Raw genomic sequence first — 20,000 nt, forward strand, 5'->3', positions numbered from 1 at the left:
ACCACACCGACAGCGTGAGACAGCGGAGACCAACCTGTGCCTCCTGAGTCATGAGGGTCACCATGTCTTTTTGAAACCTAAACATGTAGTGCTTAACACACTTGGAGGAGAGCACTAACTGTTCCATCACTTACCAGGCCCCTACAATCTCTAGCCTTGTTTTAAGTGATGGAGGAGGGGGAGGGTCACTTCTACTCTCCATGAACAAACTCATGAACTAGGCTCCGATGCTTAGACGACGGAGCCCCACACGAGCGGCGCTCAAGAAGTTCTCAGTACAGATGTGAAGTAAAAACATGAGAAATCAATAAAACAATACAAAATAATACACTGCATGTCTGCAGGTAAACTCCCTCAGAGCTGGGTCCAGGCTGTAGAGAGGGGGCGGGGCTAATGTCCTGGAACCCACAGTCACACAGAGCGTGGAGCTAACGATTCCTAAAAACCACTGGTGTTACCCTGAATGGTTTAGCTTTCCTAGCAATTGCAACAAAACTAATGATGGAAACAAGCTGTTTTCTTTAAATCCCCTTTAGAAAGTGTTGCTTCTAAGTCATTATAAAGCTACCTGCAGGATTAGTAGATCACATCCATCCTGAGAACTTACTGAATGCCCCTCATAGACGCACAGGTACGGCCCGCTGTTGGCCAGGTGTTTATTGGGTGGTAGTCTCAGACTCCAGTGAAGACGAACGCCATGTTGTAGGTGATTTCTTAGCTCCAGTCTAATTGGCTATACCCACATCATTACTGTTCACGCTCAGTGTGTCCGACCTGTCGTCTGGAAAGAACACTACTTCACCGAGAGTGGACAGGTCAAACAGGGGGAACAAACTGAGCTTAGACCACCATCCAAATGTATCCAGCCAAAAGCAGCTCTGTGGTAAGAGACTGACCATTGATTAGCAGTTATCTTTGTAAAAACCCCGGGATCACAACCATTAACATATCAATGGTCAGTAAAGAACTATCTGGTGATGGTCAAATGGCAGTCTGTTTGCAGCAGTGGACATGGTGGGGGTCAGTGAGGGCTGAGGGCCACTGGAATCATATGAAGTGCACGTGTACGGTAAGTGGACCAGAGGAAAAGCACATGAGCTTAAGGCTTGTGTTTCTAATGAAGTGGCGGATCTACAGTGTCGGGGCTCCAGGGGGCGACTGTGCGGAGGTGAGGTGGCAGACCCCTCGTGTTACAGAGCCGACACCGCTTTATTTCTTCCCTTTTCAGCTCCACGTTTGTATTACGATTCTATCCTCTTTATCCTCTCTTCCTCCTCTTTCCTTAAATCTATCCTTCCAATGTTTTTCTTCTATTCTCTTCATCTCTGTTTCCTTTCTCCTTTTATCTTCTTCCTCCCTTTCTTTTTTCTCACCTCGCTCAATTATTAGAATCAAATTCTGTGGCTCATTCCTTAGAAATATTGTTTTCTGATCTGAATAAGTGTTAGATGTGTGTGAGAAGGTAATGAAGACTCCTGCTGGAGACGCATGCAGTTTAACTGTGAGAGCTTCATGAATGCAGCACTGATGTCAGGTTCAGTCAATTATAATGATTTGAGTGTGTATAAATATAAATACTGTCCATATGTCAGGGCAGAGTGTGTGTGTGTGTGTGTGTCCCTGTTTGCATTCTGAGGCCTCCAACTTCATGTCAGTGAGTATATTCCCTCATTCCGAGGTGTAGTACCTGAAACTAAGGTCTTCTCATATATACTTTCTCTATATCGGAGCCCTTTAGCTATACCTGTGTGTGTGTGTGTGTGTGTGTGTATTCCCTGAAGTCATCCTCAACCACACAGTGCTGCGATTCTGCTGTGGAGGCGTGCGCACACACACACACACACACACACACACACACACACACACTACACACAGCTACCTTCTTTTCCTCAAGCTGGTCTCTAAGCGGCCCAGCTCCTCGTAGCTCTGGTAGAAGAGCTCCAGCTCTCGGCCGCCCCAGCCCCTCCAGACAGCCAGGCACCAGGCCATGTTTTCGTTGCGAAAGCCACACACAACAGTGTCCTTTGCAACCGGTGCAGCTTCCACGAGGGCTCTGAGAAGCGAGGGAGAGGGGGGAGAGAGAGAGAGAAGGGAGGAAGGAGTGTGAGAGGTGCAGGGATGTGCGTAAACGAACGTTTTACTTGAGAACGCTTGAAATAAACTGTGTGGACTCTTCCTAGAAACACAAGAAGCTCTCTTCTGGGAACTTGTTGAAAAGCATAGAGGCCCAAAGCCTGCTCTTGGACACTTTCCCTCCTGCAGAGTTAGCTCTAAACTTTAATTGAACACACCTGATCCGGCCAATCAAAGCCTTGCATTATTAGATCCAGGTGTGCAACATGCGCACGATTAGGGGCTTCGTCTGAGCTCTGCAGGAGAGGTTTCCAGCGTGGTGCCCCGATTACAAAGCACAGTGAGGGCAGGCTGCTGAAAAGTGCTGCTCCTTTGATTAATGACTGTTTATATTCAGCTTGGACACTGAGGTCGGTTTAAACCGAGGCTTCTCCGGAGCCCATGGTCACTCCGCCGCAATACAATCCACGTTCGTAGTAAGCCTCATGCTACATCCATGGTTACAGGATTAAACTGATATCAGTGAATATTAATCAGCAGTGATGTGCTAAGTGCTGTGCTGTGTACGACGCAGAAGGCAGAGGCCATTAAGAGAATGGAATGCATTATTCATTTTGGATATTTTTAAAGAGGCTGCAAAACTAGTTTTCAAAAATAAATTAGAACGACTGAGAAAACTGGACTCTGAAGAACTCTGGGTTTCCTCCGGGTGACTGTCTGTGAGGAGTGTGGTGTGTTCTCTCTGTGTCTGCGTGGGTTTCCTCCGGGTGACTGTCTGTGAGGAGTGTGGTGTGTTCTCTCTGTGTCTGCGTGGGTTTCCTCCGGGTGACTGTCTGTGAGGAGTGTGGTGTGTTCTCTCTGTGTCTGCGTGGGTTTCCTCCGGGTGACTGTCTGTGAGGAGTGTGGTGTGTTCTCTCTGTGTCTGCATGGGTTTCCTCCGGGTGACTGTCTGTGAGGAGTGTGGTGTGTTCTCTCTGTGCCTGTGTGGGTTTCCTCCAGATGCTCCGGTTTCGTCCCACAGTCCAAAAACACACGTTGGTAGGTGGATTGGCGACTCTAAAGTGGCTGTGAGGAGTGTGAATGTGAGTTGCCCTGTGAAGGACTGGCGTCCCCTCCAGGGTGTATTACTGCCTTGCACCCAATGATTCCAGGTAGGCTCTGGACCCACCGCGACACTGAACTGGATAAGGGTTACAGATAATGAATGAATGAATGTTTATGTTCACTTTATATATCTCAGGGTTTTGGTGTCATAGAGAGGTCATGGCATTTGTATCCAGATGTTTGTGTGCACAAACTACAGAAGCTATCGTCAGTCAAAGGAAATCTCAGTCCCATTAATGATGAGAAGGACAGGACTTTGAGGATGTACCGTATATTCCCCGTTCTCATTAGGCCATGAAGAGTTGCATGAGAATTAGAAATGTTCCGAATGTTCAGAAATAGACACTATCTGGAGTTTTGGGTTCTGCAAATGTTTTACCTGCCTCACAATAACCATTAAATAACCCTCATCAAGCAGCTGCTGCTGACAGATCTGATGGGCAGGATTTAAATACGGGCGGAATCAAATACCACAGAGCAAGGTTGTGTATTAACGGCAGTTAATTTATATCTCCAAGTACGTTATTTCACAAAAGAAGGAATCTAAATTCATAAAAGTGTGGTTGAAATGGACAGGTTCTACCCGATTGTCTCAGGAATGTATCTGTTTTCCTCGGTTAAAGACTAGTCTGTGTTACAGCTCGTATCAAGGCCATGGTTCACTTCAGATTCTTAGATGTCCTAAGAGTAGTTGGGTCATGTGCAGTGGATATAAAACTCTAGAGACCCCTGTTTAAAAGCCAGGTTTATGTGAAGAAATAAGAACAAAAATAATGTCTGATTTTTTATCTATAATTATGTAATCTATAATCTGAGAAATTCAATTGAAAAACAAAAAAGTATCACAATAACGTGGTTGAACTTATACTTTTTAAGCTCCTTTTGATTTTTTGACACCATTCCTTGTTCAGTAGCAGTCTATCAGCAAGGCGTATCTGGTTTGTTTCTGATTCAGCCGTTCCACAATCTCCTTGTTCATCTTCTCCTGAATCTGTTCTTTTGTTGGCGGTATGCTTTGCGTCATTGTCTTGCTGAAAGTCGAAATTCCTCATCGTCAGGTTTGTTTGGAGGGGAGGGATTTTTGTGCCACAACTGACTTTATAACATTTAGCAGTCTTAACCTTTTGTCAAATGTGAGGCTTAGATATTTGTCTCACTTCCGTCTTGCCACTCGACACCTAAAGGCTGCTGTGTCCCAACATGTACTTGCCAGAAATTCCTGCTCATTTCGCGTTACTGTAGGCCTCTTGACAGCTTCCCAGACCAGTTTTCATCTTGTATTTCCATCGGTCTTGGAGGAATGTCCGATTCTTGCCAAAGTCACTGTTGTGCCATATTTATTGTGCTTTTGAACATTTTGTACCATTTTTCTGACTGTTACCTTTCAACAATGAGATTCATTTAAAGCTTGGGAAGATGCTACTAGAACAGCTGAATTAAATAAAGGGTTAAACTTTAGTGTCAGTTTAACTCATGGCAGGTGCGCACTGACTACTATTTACCATGTGTTTGAATGTGATTGGTTAATTCTGAACTCAGCCAAAACCACAATTATAAGAGGGTGTGGACACACATGCAGCCACTTTATTTTAGTTTTTATTTCCCCCTCTAATGATTTCAGCTTGTTGTTTTAAATTCTATTGCACAGATTACAGCTCACATTAGGGATGGAATTCAATCTGAAGTGGTTTAACTCTTGATTTTTGTACATCACAAAATCCTGGCATTAAACCAGGGGCGTGTAGACCTTTAATATTCACTGTAAATATAATCTAGGACCCAACCGAGGACAGGAGCCAGTCTCTTGCTAAAGTTCAGAAGGATGTTCCTAATAACAGATGCCACTGAAGCAGCCCATCAGGCACTTGCCCCCTAGTGATAAATTTAAAGGCAGCTTCTCTGGCTGCGCTTCACTAAATGATACAAAACACAGAGACAGCTGCCAAGGTTTCGTTCAACATTTAATCTGGTGGAAAACTGAAACGTAGCCTCTATAAATCATTTTGCAGCATCTGTGCTGATTGTCTTCTTGCTGGAGGAGAGCTTCATAGCACAGTGTTAGGATGGCCATGGGTGTACTGATGCCAACTGTGTCCTTTTGGGACTGATATCTAAAAACAAACTAAATTAAAGTTCAGATTCTTAGGATTCTGCGGATACCACATATATCTATAGGGGGAAAATATCCAGGGACTAGTTTGCTCCAAAAAATGTGTGTGGTTTTGCATATTATGCAAATTAGCTCACAATCTAAGTGGGCAGTTCTAAGCTTTTAGGTCCTTGAGGCTTTTTTCTAGGGTCTGACTTTTTTCAAGGGAAAAAAGTATTTTGTTTCTACATCACATGGGGTAGAAGATACAAACCTCAACACGTCGTGATGCACCCAAACTACATCTACCCTCCAAGTGTGGTGTCTGTACAAACTACGGTCTCTTCTGCACTATGACTTTTACAGGAGAAAAAAAATGATAATGATAATAATAAAAAGAAAAATCCTTACAAAAGCAACAGGGTTCTACAGACTTCGTGCTTGAACCTTAATAATCTTACAGTGTTCTAACAACGATGACAAAATGAGAAATATTACATGCACTGACAAGATTTAAGACGCTAAGACATTAATTTCTGCAGTGTAAATGTCTGCCCTCGTGGGTGTGTGGGCCCAGTGTATCAAACTGTCCTAACGCTGCTTAATGAAAATGTGTTTGTGCTAATCCCTGGCCCTATCACTTGGAGATCTCAGGTGTCAACCGTCCGAGGCCAGGAGATCTAAAGAGCAAAACTGGCCTCATGCTCTGTGAGGGTAGAACCTCCCAATCTCTCCTCATCACTGCCCACAGTGCTGGCTATCATGGGCAGGAGCTGATGTGACAGATCTGGGCAGTTTACATTCTCCTCTGAAATGCTAAACTAAACTGTGCAGTGGCGTGGCATCTACTGCAGTTTGGAAAGAACCGGTGGACTGGCCGATTCTCACGGAAAGTGTGTGTGTGTGTGTGTAATGAGGGGACATTCACGGACGAGGGATTGGAGACGTCTAATAATTCAAGAGAAAATACGGCGGAAAACTAGGGATAAACAAATTAAAAATTAATTTGAAAAAGATATGGTAAAAAATACACGATCAAGAAATTAATCAGGAACTTGCGGACCTTCCCTTGACAACCTTGTATTGTTGACCTTTCAAAACACAGACTGCTGAAATGCTCATAAATAAAACATAGCTGGTTGCTGCTAACTCGGTACACAGTTGACCGGAGTTGTGTGAATCAGCACCTTTAGTGTGTAAAGTTATACAGCTGTCATTGTCATTCACACCGAATAAAAGGAGCACCTTGAATGTCAGAAAACAAACCCATCAGCTTCACGAGGGCAGTCAGGGACAATCAATGTGTGCCCATCTGTGAGAACCTGTGTGGCACTGGGTTCTATTACTCGAGAAGGTTTTCTGAGATATTGACAATCTAATATGGGCTACTTATGTGGCATCTAGAAGACAAAATGAGCTCAGTTTGCCTTTGTAACAATGAGCAAAGCCCATAGAGTCATGTCACAGAGAAAGGTTTATAACTACAGCTTACATCTTACACTGGGGGTGGGGGGAGGGTGGACAGATTAAAATCTAAATTAGTTGGACATATATTTTGTGGAAGTAACTGAAGAGTATAAAAAGTATTTAAAAAAACTCCCTTTTTCTTTGTTAATGCAGTTTATTAGCAATGACGCAGCAACAACGAGCTGCTAGCGCCTGCTCAGATTAAACTCATAGAGAAAGGAATGGAACCAAGCTCCAAAAATGCAATCGAAGTCTGATCCCAAAACCTCACATTCGTATTTCATTCCATCAGTGGCAGAGAAAAACCCGGCGGTAACAGTACGCTAAAATATTAGCGCTTTAGCTACAGAAGCAGGCTAAACAATAAGCTAAAAAAGACAGTTACACAACAGTGAGACAAGTCAAGATTTAAACACAGCAGCCGAGGAACGAGGAAGAAGATGATCACCTCGTTAAAACCGATGGCAAAGAACAGCACACGGTTCATCTGACGGAATAACTGCAGCAGAAAAGTTAAAAAGAACAGGCCGTGAAAACATAGGTGAAAAAGCCTGCACACCACTTTCTGCTTCTACAGACTCAGACTCCATCTGACACTGTGTACTTGACAAAGGGAGGGAAGCTCAGCTGGAAAACTCGGGAGAAAGCCAAAACTTGTGGGAGATCTGTAAGAAAGCTGTCTGCTGTGTGCACCTGAGCAGACTTCATTAGACGGGGCAAGGGTGAGGGGAAGTCTCGACAAGTCCCAGCTGCCATGAGCTTAGCAATGAGTTCCCTCCATTTCCAGTTACTTTCAGTGAAGGAACGAGGGGCACGAGAGTCAGTGAATCCCATCTCATCAGAACTGTGACTCGTAGGGCTGAAAATAAATCGGTTTTATACTGAATTCACAATCTGAAACAATGCTGTTTTAAATATAGCCTCCGTTAGCAAAACAAGTTCTTTACCAGTTTTAAACAGGGACATTCAGCTTACACATCCCCTGATCAGCCATAGCTTTACACTCACTGTCCATTCTCTCAAGTGGATCAGAAACAGCAGTGCCACTATTTTTTTTTAAGCCTTGAGTGTCACTGCTGCACATCTACAAGGAGGACCAATGAGGGAGGAGTGTCTCACAGAGAGTGGACACAGGGTTTAAAAACTCCAGCAGCTGCTGCTGTGTCTGATCCACTCTACACCAGCACAACACCATGTCACCACGTCACACCTGCTCTGTGGGGGTCCTGAGCGCTGAAGAACAGGGGGAAAGGCGGCTAACAAAGTATGCAGAGCAACAGATGGACTACAGTCTGTAATTGTAGAACTACAAAGTGCTCCTGTGTGGTCCGTTGAGCTGAGAGAGTTTTAAATATCAGAAAAATCACATTTAGACATATTTCTCAAATCATTCAGCCCTAATGTTGGGTTTGAATCACAACAGACTATTATTCATGTGTTTTAACCCTTACTTTATAGTTATCTGTCATTGTCTTTTACTGTTTCATTTCACAACTGTACAAAACAGACCACCCTCTACATGCTCTTACACTCAGTCACGCCCTCCTCACAGCGTTACACACGGCCATGGTCGTGTTAAACATATTCAAGCTGTGCTTCTGCACTTGTAGGTCATAAATATTAGAAGTGAAAAATTAAATGTACATCCAGTTTGGTGTCTGCACGTCCTGTGTGTGTTTCTGTGTGTGTTTCTGTGTCGGATTAATACACGATCACGGCCAAACCCTAATTATCTGTTTAATGATCAAACGCCTGTAATAAAACACAACTGCAGCTAATTCAGACGTTAACACACGTCCCCTCCGACTCAGACACAAACGTGGTGTCAACTGAACGTCTGGCATCCTCACTTTTCACAGACTTCCTCTGACTGATCCTTTATATGGACTTGCATCATGCTTTTCTTTGTTACTGTCTGTATTTACAGGGATTCTTAGGGTCTGCGCTGTTGGGTTAACGCTCTCTGAACCAGCTGCTGCTGAGGAGGAGGACGACATGATGCGCTTTGGAAGGAATTTGCATTTGTAAAAACGTGTGAGCTGTTGAGAGGCTGTTAAACGTCTGAAAGGATGAGTGAAAATGTGCTGAGTCTCGACTTTAGAGAGCCCCCACCCTCTAAAGGCTGAGACGGGTCTGGAGAGGTCTTTACAAAGTCTCAAAACTCTGGGTCCTTCATCAAATCTGTGAATATGTAAAGATGGTTTAAGAAGATGAATGTAGTGTGTGGTCAGCCAAATCTCTCTCTCTCTCTCTCTTTATTATCTCTCACTCCCACTCTTCTCCTCTCTCCACTTTTGTCTCGCTCTTCAATTCTCCGTCACTCTCTTCTACTCTTTCTGTTTCCACCTCCTCTCATTTATTTTCCTTCCATCTCTTCTCTGGTTCTAAAGCTTTCTCTTATTCTCTCCCGCTGTCTTCTCGTCTCCCACGTTGCCTCATTTGTCTTTCTCTCTCTCTCTCTCTCTCTTCCTCTCTCTCTCCCCCCCTCTCTCTCTCTTCCTCTCTCCCTCTCTTCCTCTCTCCCTCTCTTCCTCTCTCTTTCTCTTCCTCTTTCTCCCTCTCTCTGTCTCCCCCCCCTTTCTCTTCCTCTCACTGTCTCTACCCCTCTTCCTCTCTTACCCTCTCTCTCTCTCTCTCTCTCTCTCCATCTCCAGCTGCTGGGGCTTGTATAGATATAATTACATGAGTGCTGTGAGCCTTTAAGCACATGATGAATGATCTCTGTGCGCTTTATCGAAGCTGAATCGGCAAATTAATATCTACTCTCTCTCTCTCTCTCTCTCTCTCAGGGGTATGTATATAAAGAGGTCTGGTAGGTGTGCCATATTAAACCCTGTTGAGAGAAGGTCGTTCACACAGTGAAGAGGCACAGTCTTTGACGCCGATGGCCAAATTCCTAAAGGTTTGCTGCTTTCAGTCTGTGCAGAGTTTTCCTGGACTTTCGAAACCTGAACAACCATTTACCCAACATTTCCTCTGAAACCCGGAACATTTCTGTGAGTATTCGATGGCATTCAGCCATGAAAACCGTAGTGAGGACTGGTGCTGATGTTGGAAGATTAGCTCTGGATCAGGACTCGTCCCAGAGACACAGGGAGGGGCTCCGTTCCCCCAGAGAAGATATTTGGGTTTAACACTCACCCGTACTGTTGCACTCCTGGAACGGTCAGCACAGCGATGACCCGCCCTCTGAGCAGCCCGGACTGTTCCTGCACCTCGATCACCATTATATCACCCCCACGCCTTCAACAAACAACAACATCATAGCTCAGAGTGATGAAGGGTTAATCACACGTTTATAGGATATTTCTGATCGCCCACAAAAGAATCCCATTGAAAAATAATCGTAATATATTTAATACATTGTCTCTGTCCAAGAAAAAAAACACGGATCTTCATTTCAGAAGATTTTTAATTTGAAATTAAATGTGAACTGTGTGATTATTCATCTTCTGCATTTAACCATTCTGTGGCAGTGAACACACACACACACACACACACACACACACACATTAGTGCACTAGGGGAACAGCTGTGGGTTCAGTTCCTTGCTCTAGGGCACCTCAGCTGTGGACTGAGGGAGGAGCACAGTGCTGTTCCTTCACACACTGGCCACAATTTTCCTGCCGCTCGTGAGAACTGAGCCCTCTTCTCTAACCATTAGACCACGGCTCTGCCCATAATTTACAACATCATTTGAACATGCAGGTGCTCTTCACAATGTGTGAACGTTTCATGAGGAATGGACCAATAGAAATGCTCCAAAATACTTGGAATAAAACCTTTTCACATTGGTGTTTTCCCTCTCCTGTTAAGTTACTGTTTTACAGATGCATGCTTTAGTACCGCTACTTTATAAATATAGAGTTTATTAAACTGACAACATACAACAACACACACTCTTTTCCTGAAGAACGTCAGAAGGAGTGCTGCTCTTTTTAAGGGAACAGTGAAAAGCCTTCAGTAGCGCACTGTTCCCAATTCCAGTCTCAAAACAGCACTTACTGTTAATCCCTGCAAATAACTGTTTAGTTGAATGAAGTGCATTGTGCGGGGATTCACAAATAGTGCAGACAATAAAGCAGAAATATTTTCTTCCACAGAACCAGGGAGTTATAATCCATTTCTGAGCACGAAGAAAGGCTTTTTAACAACCCTCCTCTATTTCAGGAGCTCCATTTAGTGCAGGGGAAACACCTGTTTAAACTGATTGCTTTAAAGCCTCTGAAGATTAGAGAAGAAGGTTACGCTTTAGAAGGTGCAATTATCAGCAGCAGTAATAAAATCAGTCTAAAGGTTTATGTCTCACACTTACAGCTCCCTGAAAACATCACGGCAACTCTGCTGAACGTCTGGACCCTGAACTCAACACCACGTTTGTGTTTGTTCCAAGAAGAGTCAACATTTCGATGTTTATCTAAACTTCATTAAAAGTAAGGTCTTGTTTTGTGGAAAGGAAATAATCATCGGGTATAAATTACAATTAGCTTCATAATAAACGGTGCTATGAATTATGTTCATTTGATTCATTCCTCTGCTGTAATTAGGAGCACAGAGGGTCTGAAGCCTACCGAGAATCATACTCACACCTGTGGACAATTTCACACACTCACCCAGTCACTCACTCACACACTCACACACTCACACACTGTAGATATCACACAGATGTCACAAAGCGCGTTGTTTGGACAGTGGGAGGAAACCAGGGCACCCACACCACACTTCTCACAGACAGTCACCCGGAGGAAACCCACGCAGACACAGAGAGAACACACCACACTCCTCACAGACAGTCACCCGGAGGAAACCCACGCAGACACAGAGAGAACACACCACACTTCTCACAGACAGTCACCCGGAGGAAACCCACGCAGACACAGAGAGAACACACCACACTCCTCACAGACAGTCACCTGGAGGAAACCCACGCAGACACAGAGAGAACACACCACACTTCTCACAGACAGTCACCCGGAGGAAACCCACGCAGACACAGAGAGAACACACCACACTCCTCACAGACAGTCACCCGGAGGAAACCCACGCAGACACAGAGAGAACACACCACACTCCTCACAGACAGTCACCCGGAGGAAACCCACGCAGACACAGAGAGAACACACCACACTTCTCACAGACAGTCACCCGGAGGAAACCCACGCAGACACAGAGAGAACACACCACACTCCTCACAGACAGTCACCCGGAGGAAACCCACGCAGACACAGGGAGAACACACCACAATCCTCACAGACAGTCACCCGGAGGAAACCCACGCAGACACAGAGAGAACACACCACACTCCTCACAGACAGTCACCCGGAGGAAACCCACGCAGACACAGGGAGAACACACCACAATCCTCACAGACAGTCACCTGAAGTGACTGTCAAAAAAACTCTAAATTTAGGCTGGACCTTAACCACCTTAAGTGTAAAATCTAATAACATTCCAACAGTAATCTCACATTAAGCCCCTGAACAGTGCCCGCATTAGAAGTGGTCTCATGTCAGTTTTAAACAGAGGTGGCATCAGAAATGTTGGCAGTACCTGGGGACCCATATTGTGCCACTGACTGGCACCACACTGAGGGCCTGGAAGAAGGGTAGAGTGCGACTCTGCGGAGCTGACTCTGCGCTGCCGGGAGGTGAAGGCTCTGACGAAGCCTGCTCATCCTGAGCTCTATCTGCATCCTCACAGTCTGTGGAGAAGGGCATGCTGCTGGAGCTGGCCAGAGAGCTGAGGGCTCCTGAGCTGGAAGCATCCATGTGGCTGAGGGCCAGCTGGTCCAGCTGCTCCGAGCTGAATCCAGAGGAAGTGATGGAGCAATAGTCCAGGGAGTCCTGCTGCCTGAGGATCTGCGTGCCAGCTTCTTTGCTGTGGATGACAGTCACTGGCACAGGAGCTTCAAGATCAGTTGGGACAGGTTCCTCTTCCTCTGGAGGGATGACAGCATCCGCATTGCCCTCTAAAGCAACCCTGGATGGAATCTGGATGGAGAAGACGTCTCGTAGTGGGTGCAGATCTCCACAGTTATAGCTGGCACAAAGCTGGTAGGTAGCGGCATGGTACATCAGCAAGGTGTTGGTTTGATTGTCCAGGCACCAGACAGCCTCGTCCCCACGGAAGCTGGACGCCGAGGCCATGGAGATCACGCAGGAGGGTGGGAGATAAGGATCGAGGCGGCGAATAGGCTGCAATGAGTGGCTGTCGATCACCAGCACGCCTGGGCCATTCGTGTACCAGATCTCAGAGCCGCTGCGGACAGGTATGATGCTACGGATGGGGTAGGGTCTCTGCCGGGGGTCCAGATCCTCCATCCCAAACAGAGACTTGTTCAGGGTGTGAGCGCAGACGTAGCTTTCTCCTTCTTCTGGCATATCGTCCACCAGAGTGTACACTGCCATCAGGCCGTCCGCCATGCCGGCAAAAACCCGCGGAAGCGTCTGCAGAGATAGAGAAGAGACAGTGAAGGAGATGTTTATTCAAAGTGGTTTTCCCAAAATATAACAGTCTACTGAAAAGATTCGGATGGTCCCGGTGGGTCTGGAGCCTAGCCAGAATCAATCATTCAGGAAGACACCCAGGACAGAGCATCAGTCCATCACCGGGCAGCACACACTCACCCAGTCACTCACACACTCGCACCTGTGGACATATTCCACACAGAAAAAACACCCATGGCACCTGGAGGAAGCCCACGCAGACACAGAGAGAACACACCAAAACTCTTCACAGACAGTGAGTGTGTTTACATGCACTTAGATAATCAGATAATGGGAAAATTCAGAGACTCTAAAATAAGTGGTAAGTGGCTTTGCAGCAGTCAGTAATATCTCAGGAAGATGTAATATGGACCCACTTCACCAGCACGTATGGATTATTTGTTATGATTTCTAACATTACTGGGTCCTGAGTCCTTCTCACAGCTTTCTCTACACTGCTGCTGAGCCAGAGAGGAGATTTTTAAATGAGCGCCTGTTCTTGAACACAGTGTGTTACTGACAGATACCCGAGCTGCTGGACACGTGTTCATGGTGAGGACTGGAGGGAGCGAGAGACACTAGATTCATTTTCAGATACAGAATAGTGACAGAACTTCAAAATGTGTGGCAGAGACACTCTACACTCTGTCTGTGCATGCGCACACCAAGAAATACGAACGAAACCATGGTATGAGTAAACATGACCTAAAATCCAGCTCTCTTAAACTGAATTCTTACTGGGATTTGTAGACCTCACTCCAATCTCAGAAATCTAAACATGCTCTTCACAGGACCACATGGTGACGGCACTGTGGAGCAGCTGGTAGGTGTCGCAGTCACACAGCTCCAAGGACCTGGAGGTTGTGGGTTCAATTCCCGCTGGAGTGTTCTCCCTGTGTCTGTGTGGGTTTTCTCCGGGTGACTGTCTGTGAGGAGTGTGGTGTGTTCTCCCTGTGTCTGCGTGGGTTTCCTCCGGGTGACTGTCTGTGAGGAGTGTGGTGTGTTCTCCCTGTGTCTGTGTGGGTTTCCTCCGGGTGACTGTCTGTGAGGAGTGTGGTGTGTTCTCTCTGTGTCTGTGTGGGTTTCCTCCGGGTGACTGTCTGTGAGGAGTGTGGTGTGTTCTCTCTGTGTCTGCGTGGGTTTCCTCCGGGTGACTGTCTGTGAGGAGTGTGGTGTGTTCTCCCTGTGTCTGCATGGGTTTCCTCCGGGTGACTGTCTGTGAGGAGTGTGGTGTGTTCTCTCTGTGTCTGTGTGGGTTTCCTCTGGCTTCCTCCCACAGTCCAAAAACACACGTTGGTAGGTGGATTGGAGACTCAAACAGTGTCCGTAGGTGTGAGTATGTGAGTGAATGTGTGTGTCTGTGTTGCCCTGTGAAGGACTGGCGCCCCCTCCAGGGTGTGTTCCCGCTTTGCGCCCAATGATTCCATGTAGGCTCTGGACCCACTGCGACCCTGAACTGGAAAAGGGTTACAGATAATGAATGAATTAATGACCTCATGGATAATCAGATAACTGCAGTTATACAATTAAGATTAGACTGTTAAGTGTGTGTAAATGCACTCAGTGACCTGATACTGGGATTGAACCCACAACCCCCGAGACCTGGAGCAGTGTGGAGCTGACACTACCTGCACTATGCCTCCCTCAATTCAGAAAGATTCACCATGACTCAGTTCCAGTTCAGTGTTTTGACACGTTGGCATCAGGCCGGACAAATTACAACACAGAAATGGAATGAGGATCCAAATCCGATCCAAATTACAAAACAACAGCGGCGTCTCTGAACGCTGCAGAAGGCATTGCTTTGAAGCCTTTTAGGAGCTGTTTCTAAACCAGGGAGCTACAATCTCAACAGAGCAACACAAAAACAGCAGCACAAGCAGCTGGGTTCTACTCTGAACTATTACAAATGCATCACCATGCATTCCATTTTCATGTTTATATTGCTGACTTAATCATTTAAGTGTTTACGTAGACCAACCCTGGTTTACACTGCATGCAACCTCCCTGTACTCCCTACACGTATAATCATATTTAACACAATGCAAGAACAAACATTCTGCAATTCCTGAATCAAATCAACAAGTCTGATTATCTAATAACAGAGGAGCTACCCTCTCCAAACATGTATTTTACCCATCATCTTGAGCGTGGGAGTTAATTTCTAAAAGCTGTATCCATTCTCCGCCCGTCCAGAAAACCTCCCTGAAAGCACAAAGCAGTTGCCATTGACCCTGACTGCATCAAAGCTGCGGGTGTAGGCCACATCAAAGTGTGTAAGTGTGTGTTTGGAGAGGGTTTGAGGAGCGCTCTGTCATTGTTGTAGGAAGTGAGGGCCATCTGCCTCCCCGAGCTGGAGCGCTAACACCTGGAACTCGGGGCACTTCAAACAGGAGGAGGGGCGGAGAGGAGAAAGGTGGGAAAACGGCTCTGGGGGGGCATCGTAAGAGCCTTGTTCCCTGAGTCTGAATGAGGGCTGGGCTGAGGTGAAGAGTCTGACAGCAGAAATGGAGGCATTATTGTGACTGCTGTAAAGCCGAGGACAGTGCGGCTGATGAAAAGGTAAACAGTATTTATCGGTGTAGTGTCACGGCCATTTTTATTCCGTGTGTTATGTGTATATCAATAATCAGTACACTGTAAATATTCACTGTATTCTCTACAAGCTCTCTCACACACACACATCGTCCGTATATCGTATGTGTACAAATCTACATGTACTGACTTATATCTTGTTTATAATTCTAGAAGAGGCTACCTGCATTTCGTTTCTTTTTATTTGCACTGAGCAAACAGTCTAACAACAAATGATGTCAAAGAATGACCCACAGCAGATCCATATCCAGGGCAACTCACAATGTACTCATTTAAATTTGGGTCGAGCCACTGTGGCCTAAAGGGAAAAAAAGGGCTTGGGACTTAAAGGTTGCAGGGTTCAATTCCCAAAAATAAAGGGAGAATGGAGGCATGGAGCTTCCCCTTCTCTTGAATCCCTTGAGGGTGAAGTGCCCTTGGATGAGGCTGAGGTGGATAACGTCAGCGCCTGGTGTTTGTGTTCACTGCCCCTTATCAATTGTCCGTATGTGACTGTTCACAGCCATGGATGGGTTAAATGTGAAGGACTTGCCTGAGAACCCACTGCTGTAGAATGGTGTGCTGTGGGAGTGGGGAACTGGGTCTCAGTGGGTAACAATTAAGCTGCACTCAATACTATAGTAATATAGTATAGTAATTTAATAACATTTTCTACTTACACATTCATATACAATAAAGAAAACCAAGCATAAACTAATACTAAAACGAAACGAATGCCTATAAGGAATCCCTAAGTCATCCCTAATAGACTTGTTTATGTGGTTTCACACACTGTGTGACATACCGCTCCCTGTAAACATGGACAAAAGTGTCCAGACGTTTGGATTAGTTAAAGCTCACTACAGACTTACTACAGATTAATAAGGTTTAAGGTACGTCTATGAAGATTTCAACATGCTAATTAGTGTGGGAAAAGACTCCCTCTATTTATACACTATATGGGCAAAAATGTTGGGACACCTACAGGGTGCATATTACACATTACACCTACTGGAGCTTTAATGACATCCCATGCTCTGTAACTTTACATGGTCTGCCAATTTGTGGCCGAGTTGCTGTGGTTCCTAAAAGCTTCCGGTTTTCAGTAATACCAGTTGATGTTGGATTATGTAGGAGGGAAATGTTTCACAAACTGATATGTTGTAATGGTGACCACACTCGAATTCTGTGAGCCCTTCAGAACAAACCCATTCTGACTTCATGACTAGGTGTTTGATTTTATACACCTTTAGCAATGGGACTTTGTGAAACACCTGAATTCAGGGAGTAGCTCCAGTGCAAACACTTACCTATTTCTAACACTAGGGATAAGAAACCACGCTGCACAGCTTTGATACTGACCTCTGTCCTGGCTGGCAGCAGCATGAGGCAGGTGACCACCGCAGGACAAGAGAGCAGTTTCTGCGGGTGGCTCAGGGGACACATCTCTTTCAGGCTGTAGATAAAGATCTCCTGCTCCTGAAAACAGGCCCAAGAAAATCAGCATTTATCAAGGTATCAAGATCAAGATATTCATCTCCATTCATTCTGTGTCCTCCCCCGTGGAGCACCAAGCTGGACACATGTCCAGGCTGAGCACAGAATAGAACAGAACTGTCTACTGGAGAACAGAGGCCCACGTGGCCTTGAAATCCAATCGTCCACTTAGAAACCCAATTAAACTCAACAACAGCAAGAACCTGAACCTTATCCAGACAATGGCATTGTGACTAGGAACAGAAAATCCCTCGGCTGTTGTCTAATAACGACAAAGTCCTGGGAATATGAATACACACCATGAAGAGATGCTTGTTATATGTGTGTGGAAACTCAAACCACAAAGCCTACACTCCTCTGTGGCGTTTCCATAGCAACGTGCTGTGGTATGCTAGCGAAGAGGAGACAGAGAGAAGCCTACCTCAGTGGCGGTCCACAAGGTGCTGTCCATCTTCAGCTGGCAGCTGAGTCGCGTTCCTGGACATGGCATTCGCTTAACCTCCACCTGGCCTTTAGCTACATTCACCACCGTGTAGTTCCTATTTCTCACACACACACACACACACACACAATGTGCATTTCTCAGACCCAGCTACATTGGGAATAGATCATGACTAAAGTAAAGAAAGAATGGCTTTAATTGATGAATTATTACAATTTAAACTGAATAATTTATTAAATTAATAGAATTTGGAACAAGTATTATATTAAAATGTAAATTTCACCTTTTATTATAGTATTTACACCATTATATTATTTACTTAATTATTATATTTATTTATATATATTTTTAATGCAACTCTTGGACGAGGCAGCACAGTGGCGCAGCAGGTAGGTGTCACAGTCACAGCTCCAGGGTCCTAGAGGTTGTGGGTTTCAATTCCTGCTCTGTGAGGAGTGTGGTGTGTTCTCTCTGTGTCTGCGTGGGTTTCCTCCGGGTGACTGTCTGTGAGGAGTGTGGTGTGTTCTCCCTGTGTCCGCGTGGGTTTCCTCCGGGTGACTGTCTGTGAGGAGTGTGGTGTGTTCTCCCTGTGTCCGCGTGGGTTTCCTCCGGGTGACTGTCTGTGAGGAGTGTGGTGTGTTCTCCCTGTGTCTGCGTGGGTTTTCTCCGGGTGACTGTCTGTCAGGAGAGTGGTGAGTTCTCTCTGTGTCTGCGTGGGTTTCCTCCGGGTGACTGTCTGTGAGGAGTGTGGTGTGTTCTCTCTGTGTCTGTGTGAGTTTCCTCCCGGTGACTGTCTGTGAGGAGTGTGGTGTGTTCTCTCTGTGTCTGCGTGGGTTTCCTCCGGGTGACTGTCTGTGAGGAGTGTGGTGTGTTCTCTCTGTGTCTGCGTGGGTTTTCTCCGGGTGACTGTCTGTCAGGAGAGTGGTGAGTTCTCTCTGTGTCTGCGTGGGTTTCCTCCGGGTGACTGTCTGTGAGGAGTGTGGTGTGTTCTCTCTGTGTCTGTGTGAGTTTCCTCCCGGTGACTGTCTGTGAGGAGTGTGGTGTGTTCTCTCTGTGTCTGCGTGGGTTTCCTCCGGGTGACTGTCTGTGAGGAGTGTGGTGTGTTCTCTCTGTGTCTGCGTGGGTTTCCTCCGGGTGACTGTCTGTGAGGAGTGTGGTGTGTTCTCCCTGTGTCTGTGTGGGTTTCCTCCGGGTGCTCCGGTTTCCTCCCAAGCTCCAAAAACGCACGTTGGTAGGTGGATTGGTGACTCAAAAGTGTCCGTGTGTGAGTGAATGTGTGAGTGTGTGTCACCCTGTGAAGGACTGGCGCCCCTCCAGGGTGTGTTCCTGCCTTGCTCCCAGTGATTCCAGGTAGGATCTGGACCCACCACAACCCAGAATTGAATAAGGGTTACAGACAATGGATGAATGAATGAACTCTTGACAGGCCTCTATTTGTTTAACTATTTACATATAGAAATCAATTAGAAATCAGTGTGTGATGTGTTTATTGAATTACTTTCACCCCAATTTTACAAATGGATTCTGACCTTTTATTGTAAAGGTCAGTATGCTCTGTTCTCGGCCTAAAATCTGGTTTATTTTAAATGTGTTTTTGTTACTAAATTGATGTCAACTGTGCACAATTCCTAACTGCTATCAGATTATTCTCTGCTAAGTGTCAGAGAAAGTAAAAGACAGAGCAGAGCGTTCTGTGCTTTTCTGTTGGAAAACAGTGGCGCTAATAGTCTCCAATGGGAGGGAGCAAATGCCAGCAGTTGATTTATGACTTGTTGCCTGTTTGAACATTTATCGTGGATTATACTGTTATGAGTGAGTCTGGTTATTTGTTTCTACAGTGAAGGAAAGGCAAATACATTTTGATGATTTATGCAATTCATTAATTCATTTATGAAATCTTGATTCATGGCTTTAGCTCTGAAGTCATTAATGGTCTACTGTGCAGGGGGCGATTCTCTAAATGATTCACTCCATCACTGCACTATGCTCAATTGTTCACTGTTGCATTGCTGACATTTTAAATCCAATTACTTTATAAAAGGTGCATTATCCTGCACACAATATATCATTTTGTTTTCCCCTCTTCATATAATCTCATTAGCACTGTCAACACTTTCACTGTCAGAAAGGCCTCCGATGACCACACTCTCTGGAGCGCTGTCGGTTTTATAACTGACTTTTCCTTTCATTTGCCTTCTCCGTCTTCCAGGTCCACAGCAGGTTTACTTCTGGCTACACACTCGGGTCAAACTCTGTCACTGACCATTTT

The 20,000-nt window shown here is 45.6% G+C and overlaps 1 protein-coding gene across 1 annotated transcript in view; it reads right to left on the reverse strand.

Annotated features, from left to right (window-relative positions):
* Positions 1–91: 91 nt before the first annotated feature.
* Positions 92–20,000, reverse strand: part of lrrk1 (leucine-rich repeat kinase 1) — a 58,680-nt gene continuing 38,771 nt past the window's right edge. Inside the window, exons 19-23 of the mRNA XM_066647955.1 lie at positions 17,711–17,828; positions 17,155–17,271; positions 12,284–13,179; positions 9,875–9,976; positions 92–2,053 (exon numbers count right to left, since the gene is read on the reverse strand). Of these exons, the coding sequence (XP_066504052.1) occupies positions 1,876–2,053; positions 9,875–9,976; positions 12,284–13,179; positions 17,155–17,271; positions 17,711–17,828 (1,411 nt within the window). The 3' untranslated portion in view covers positions 92–1,875. The remainder of the gene's footprint in view (positions 2,054–9,874; positions 9,977–12,283; positions 13,180–17,154; positions 17,272–17,710; positions 17,829–20,000) is intronic.

The sequence above is a fragment of the Hoplias malabaricus genome, chromosome 16 (assembly GCF_029633855.1).
Source record: "Hoplias malabaricus isolate fHopMal1 chromosome 16, fHopMal1.hap1, whole genome shotgun sequence".
Classification (NCBI taxonomy): Eukaryota; Metazoa; Chordata; class Actinopteri; order Characiformes; family Erythrinidae; genus Hoplias; species Hoplias malabaricus.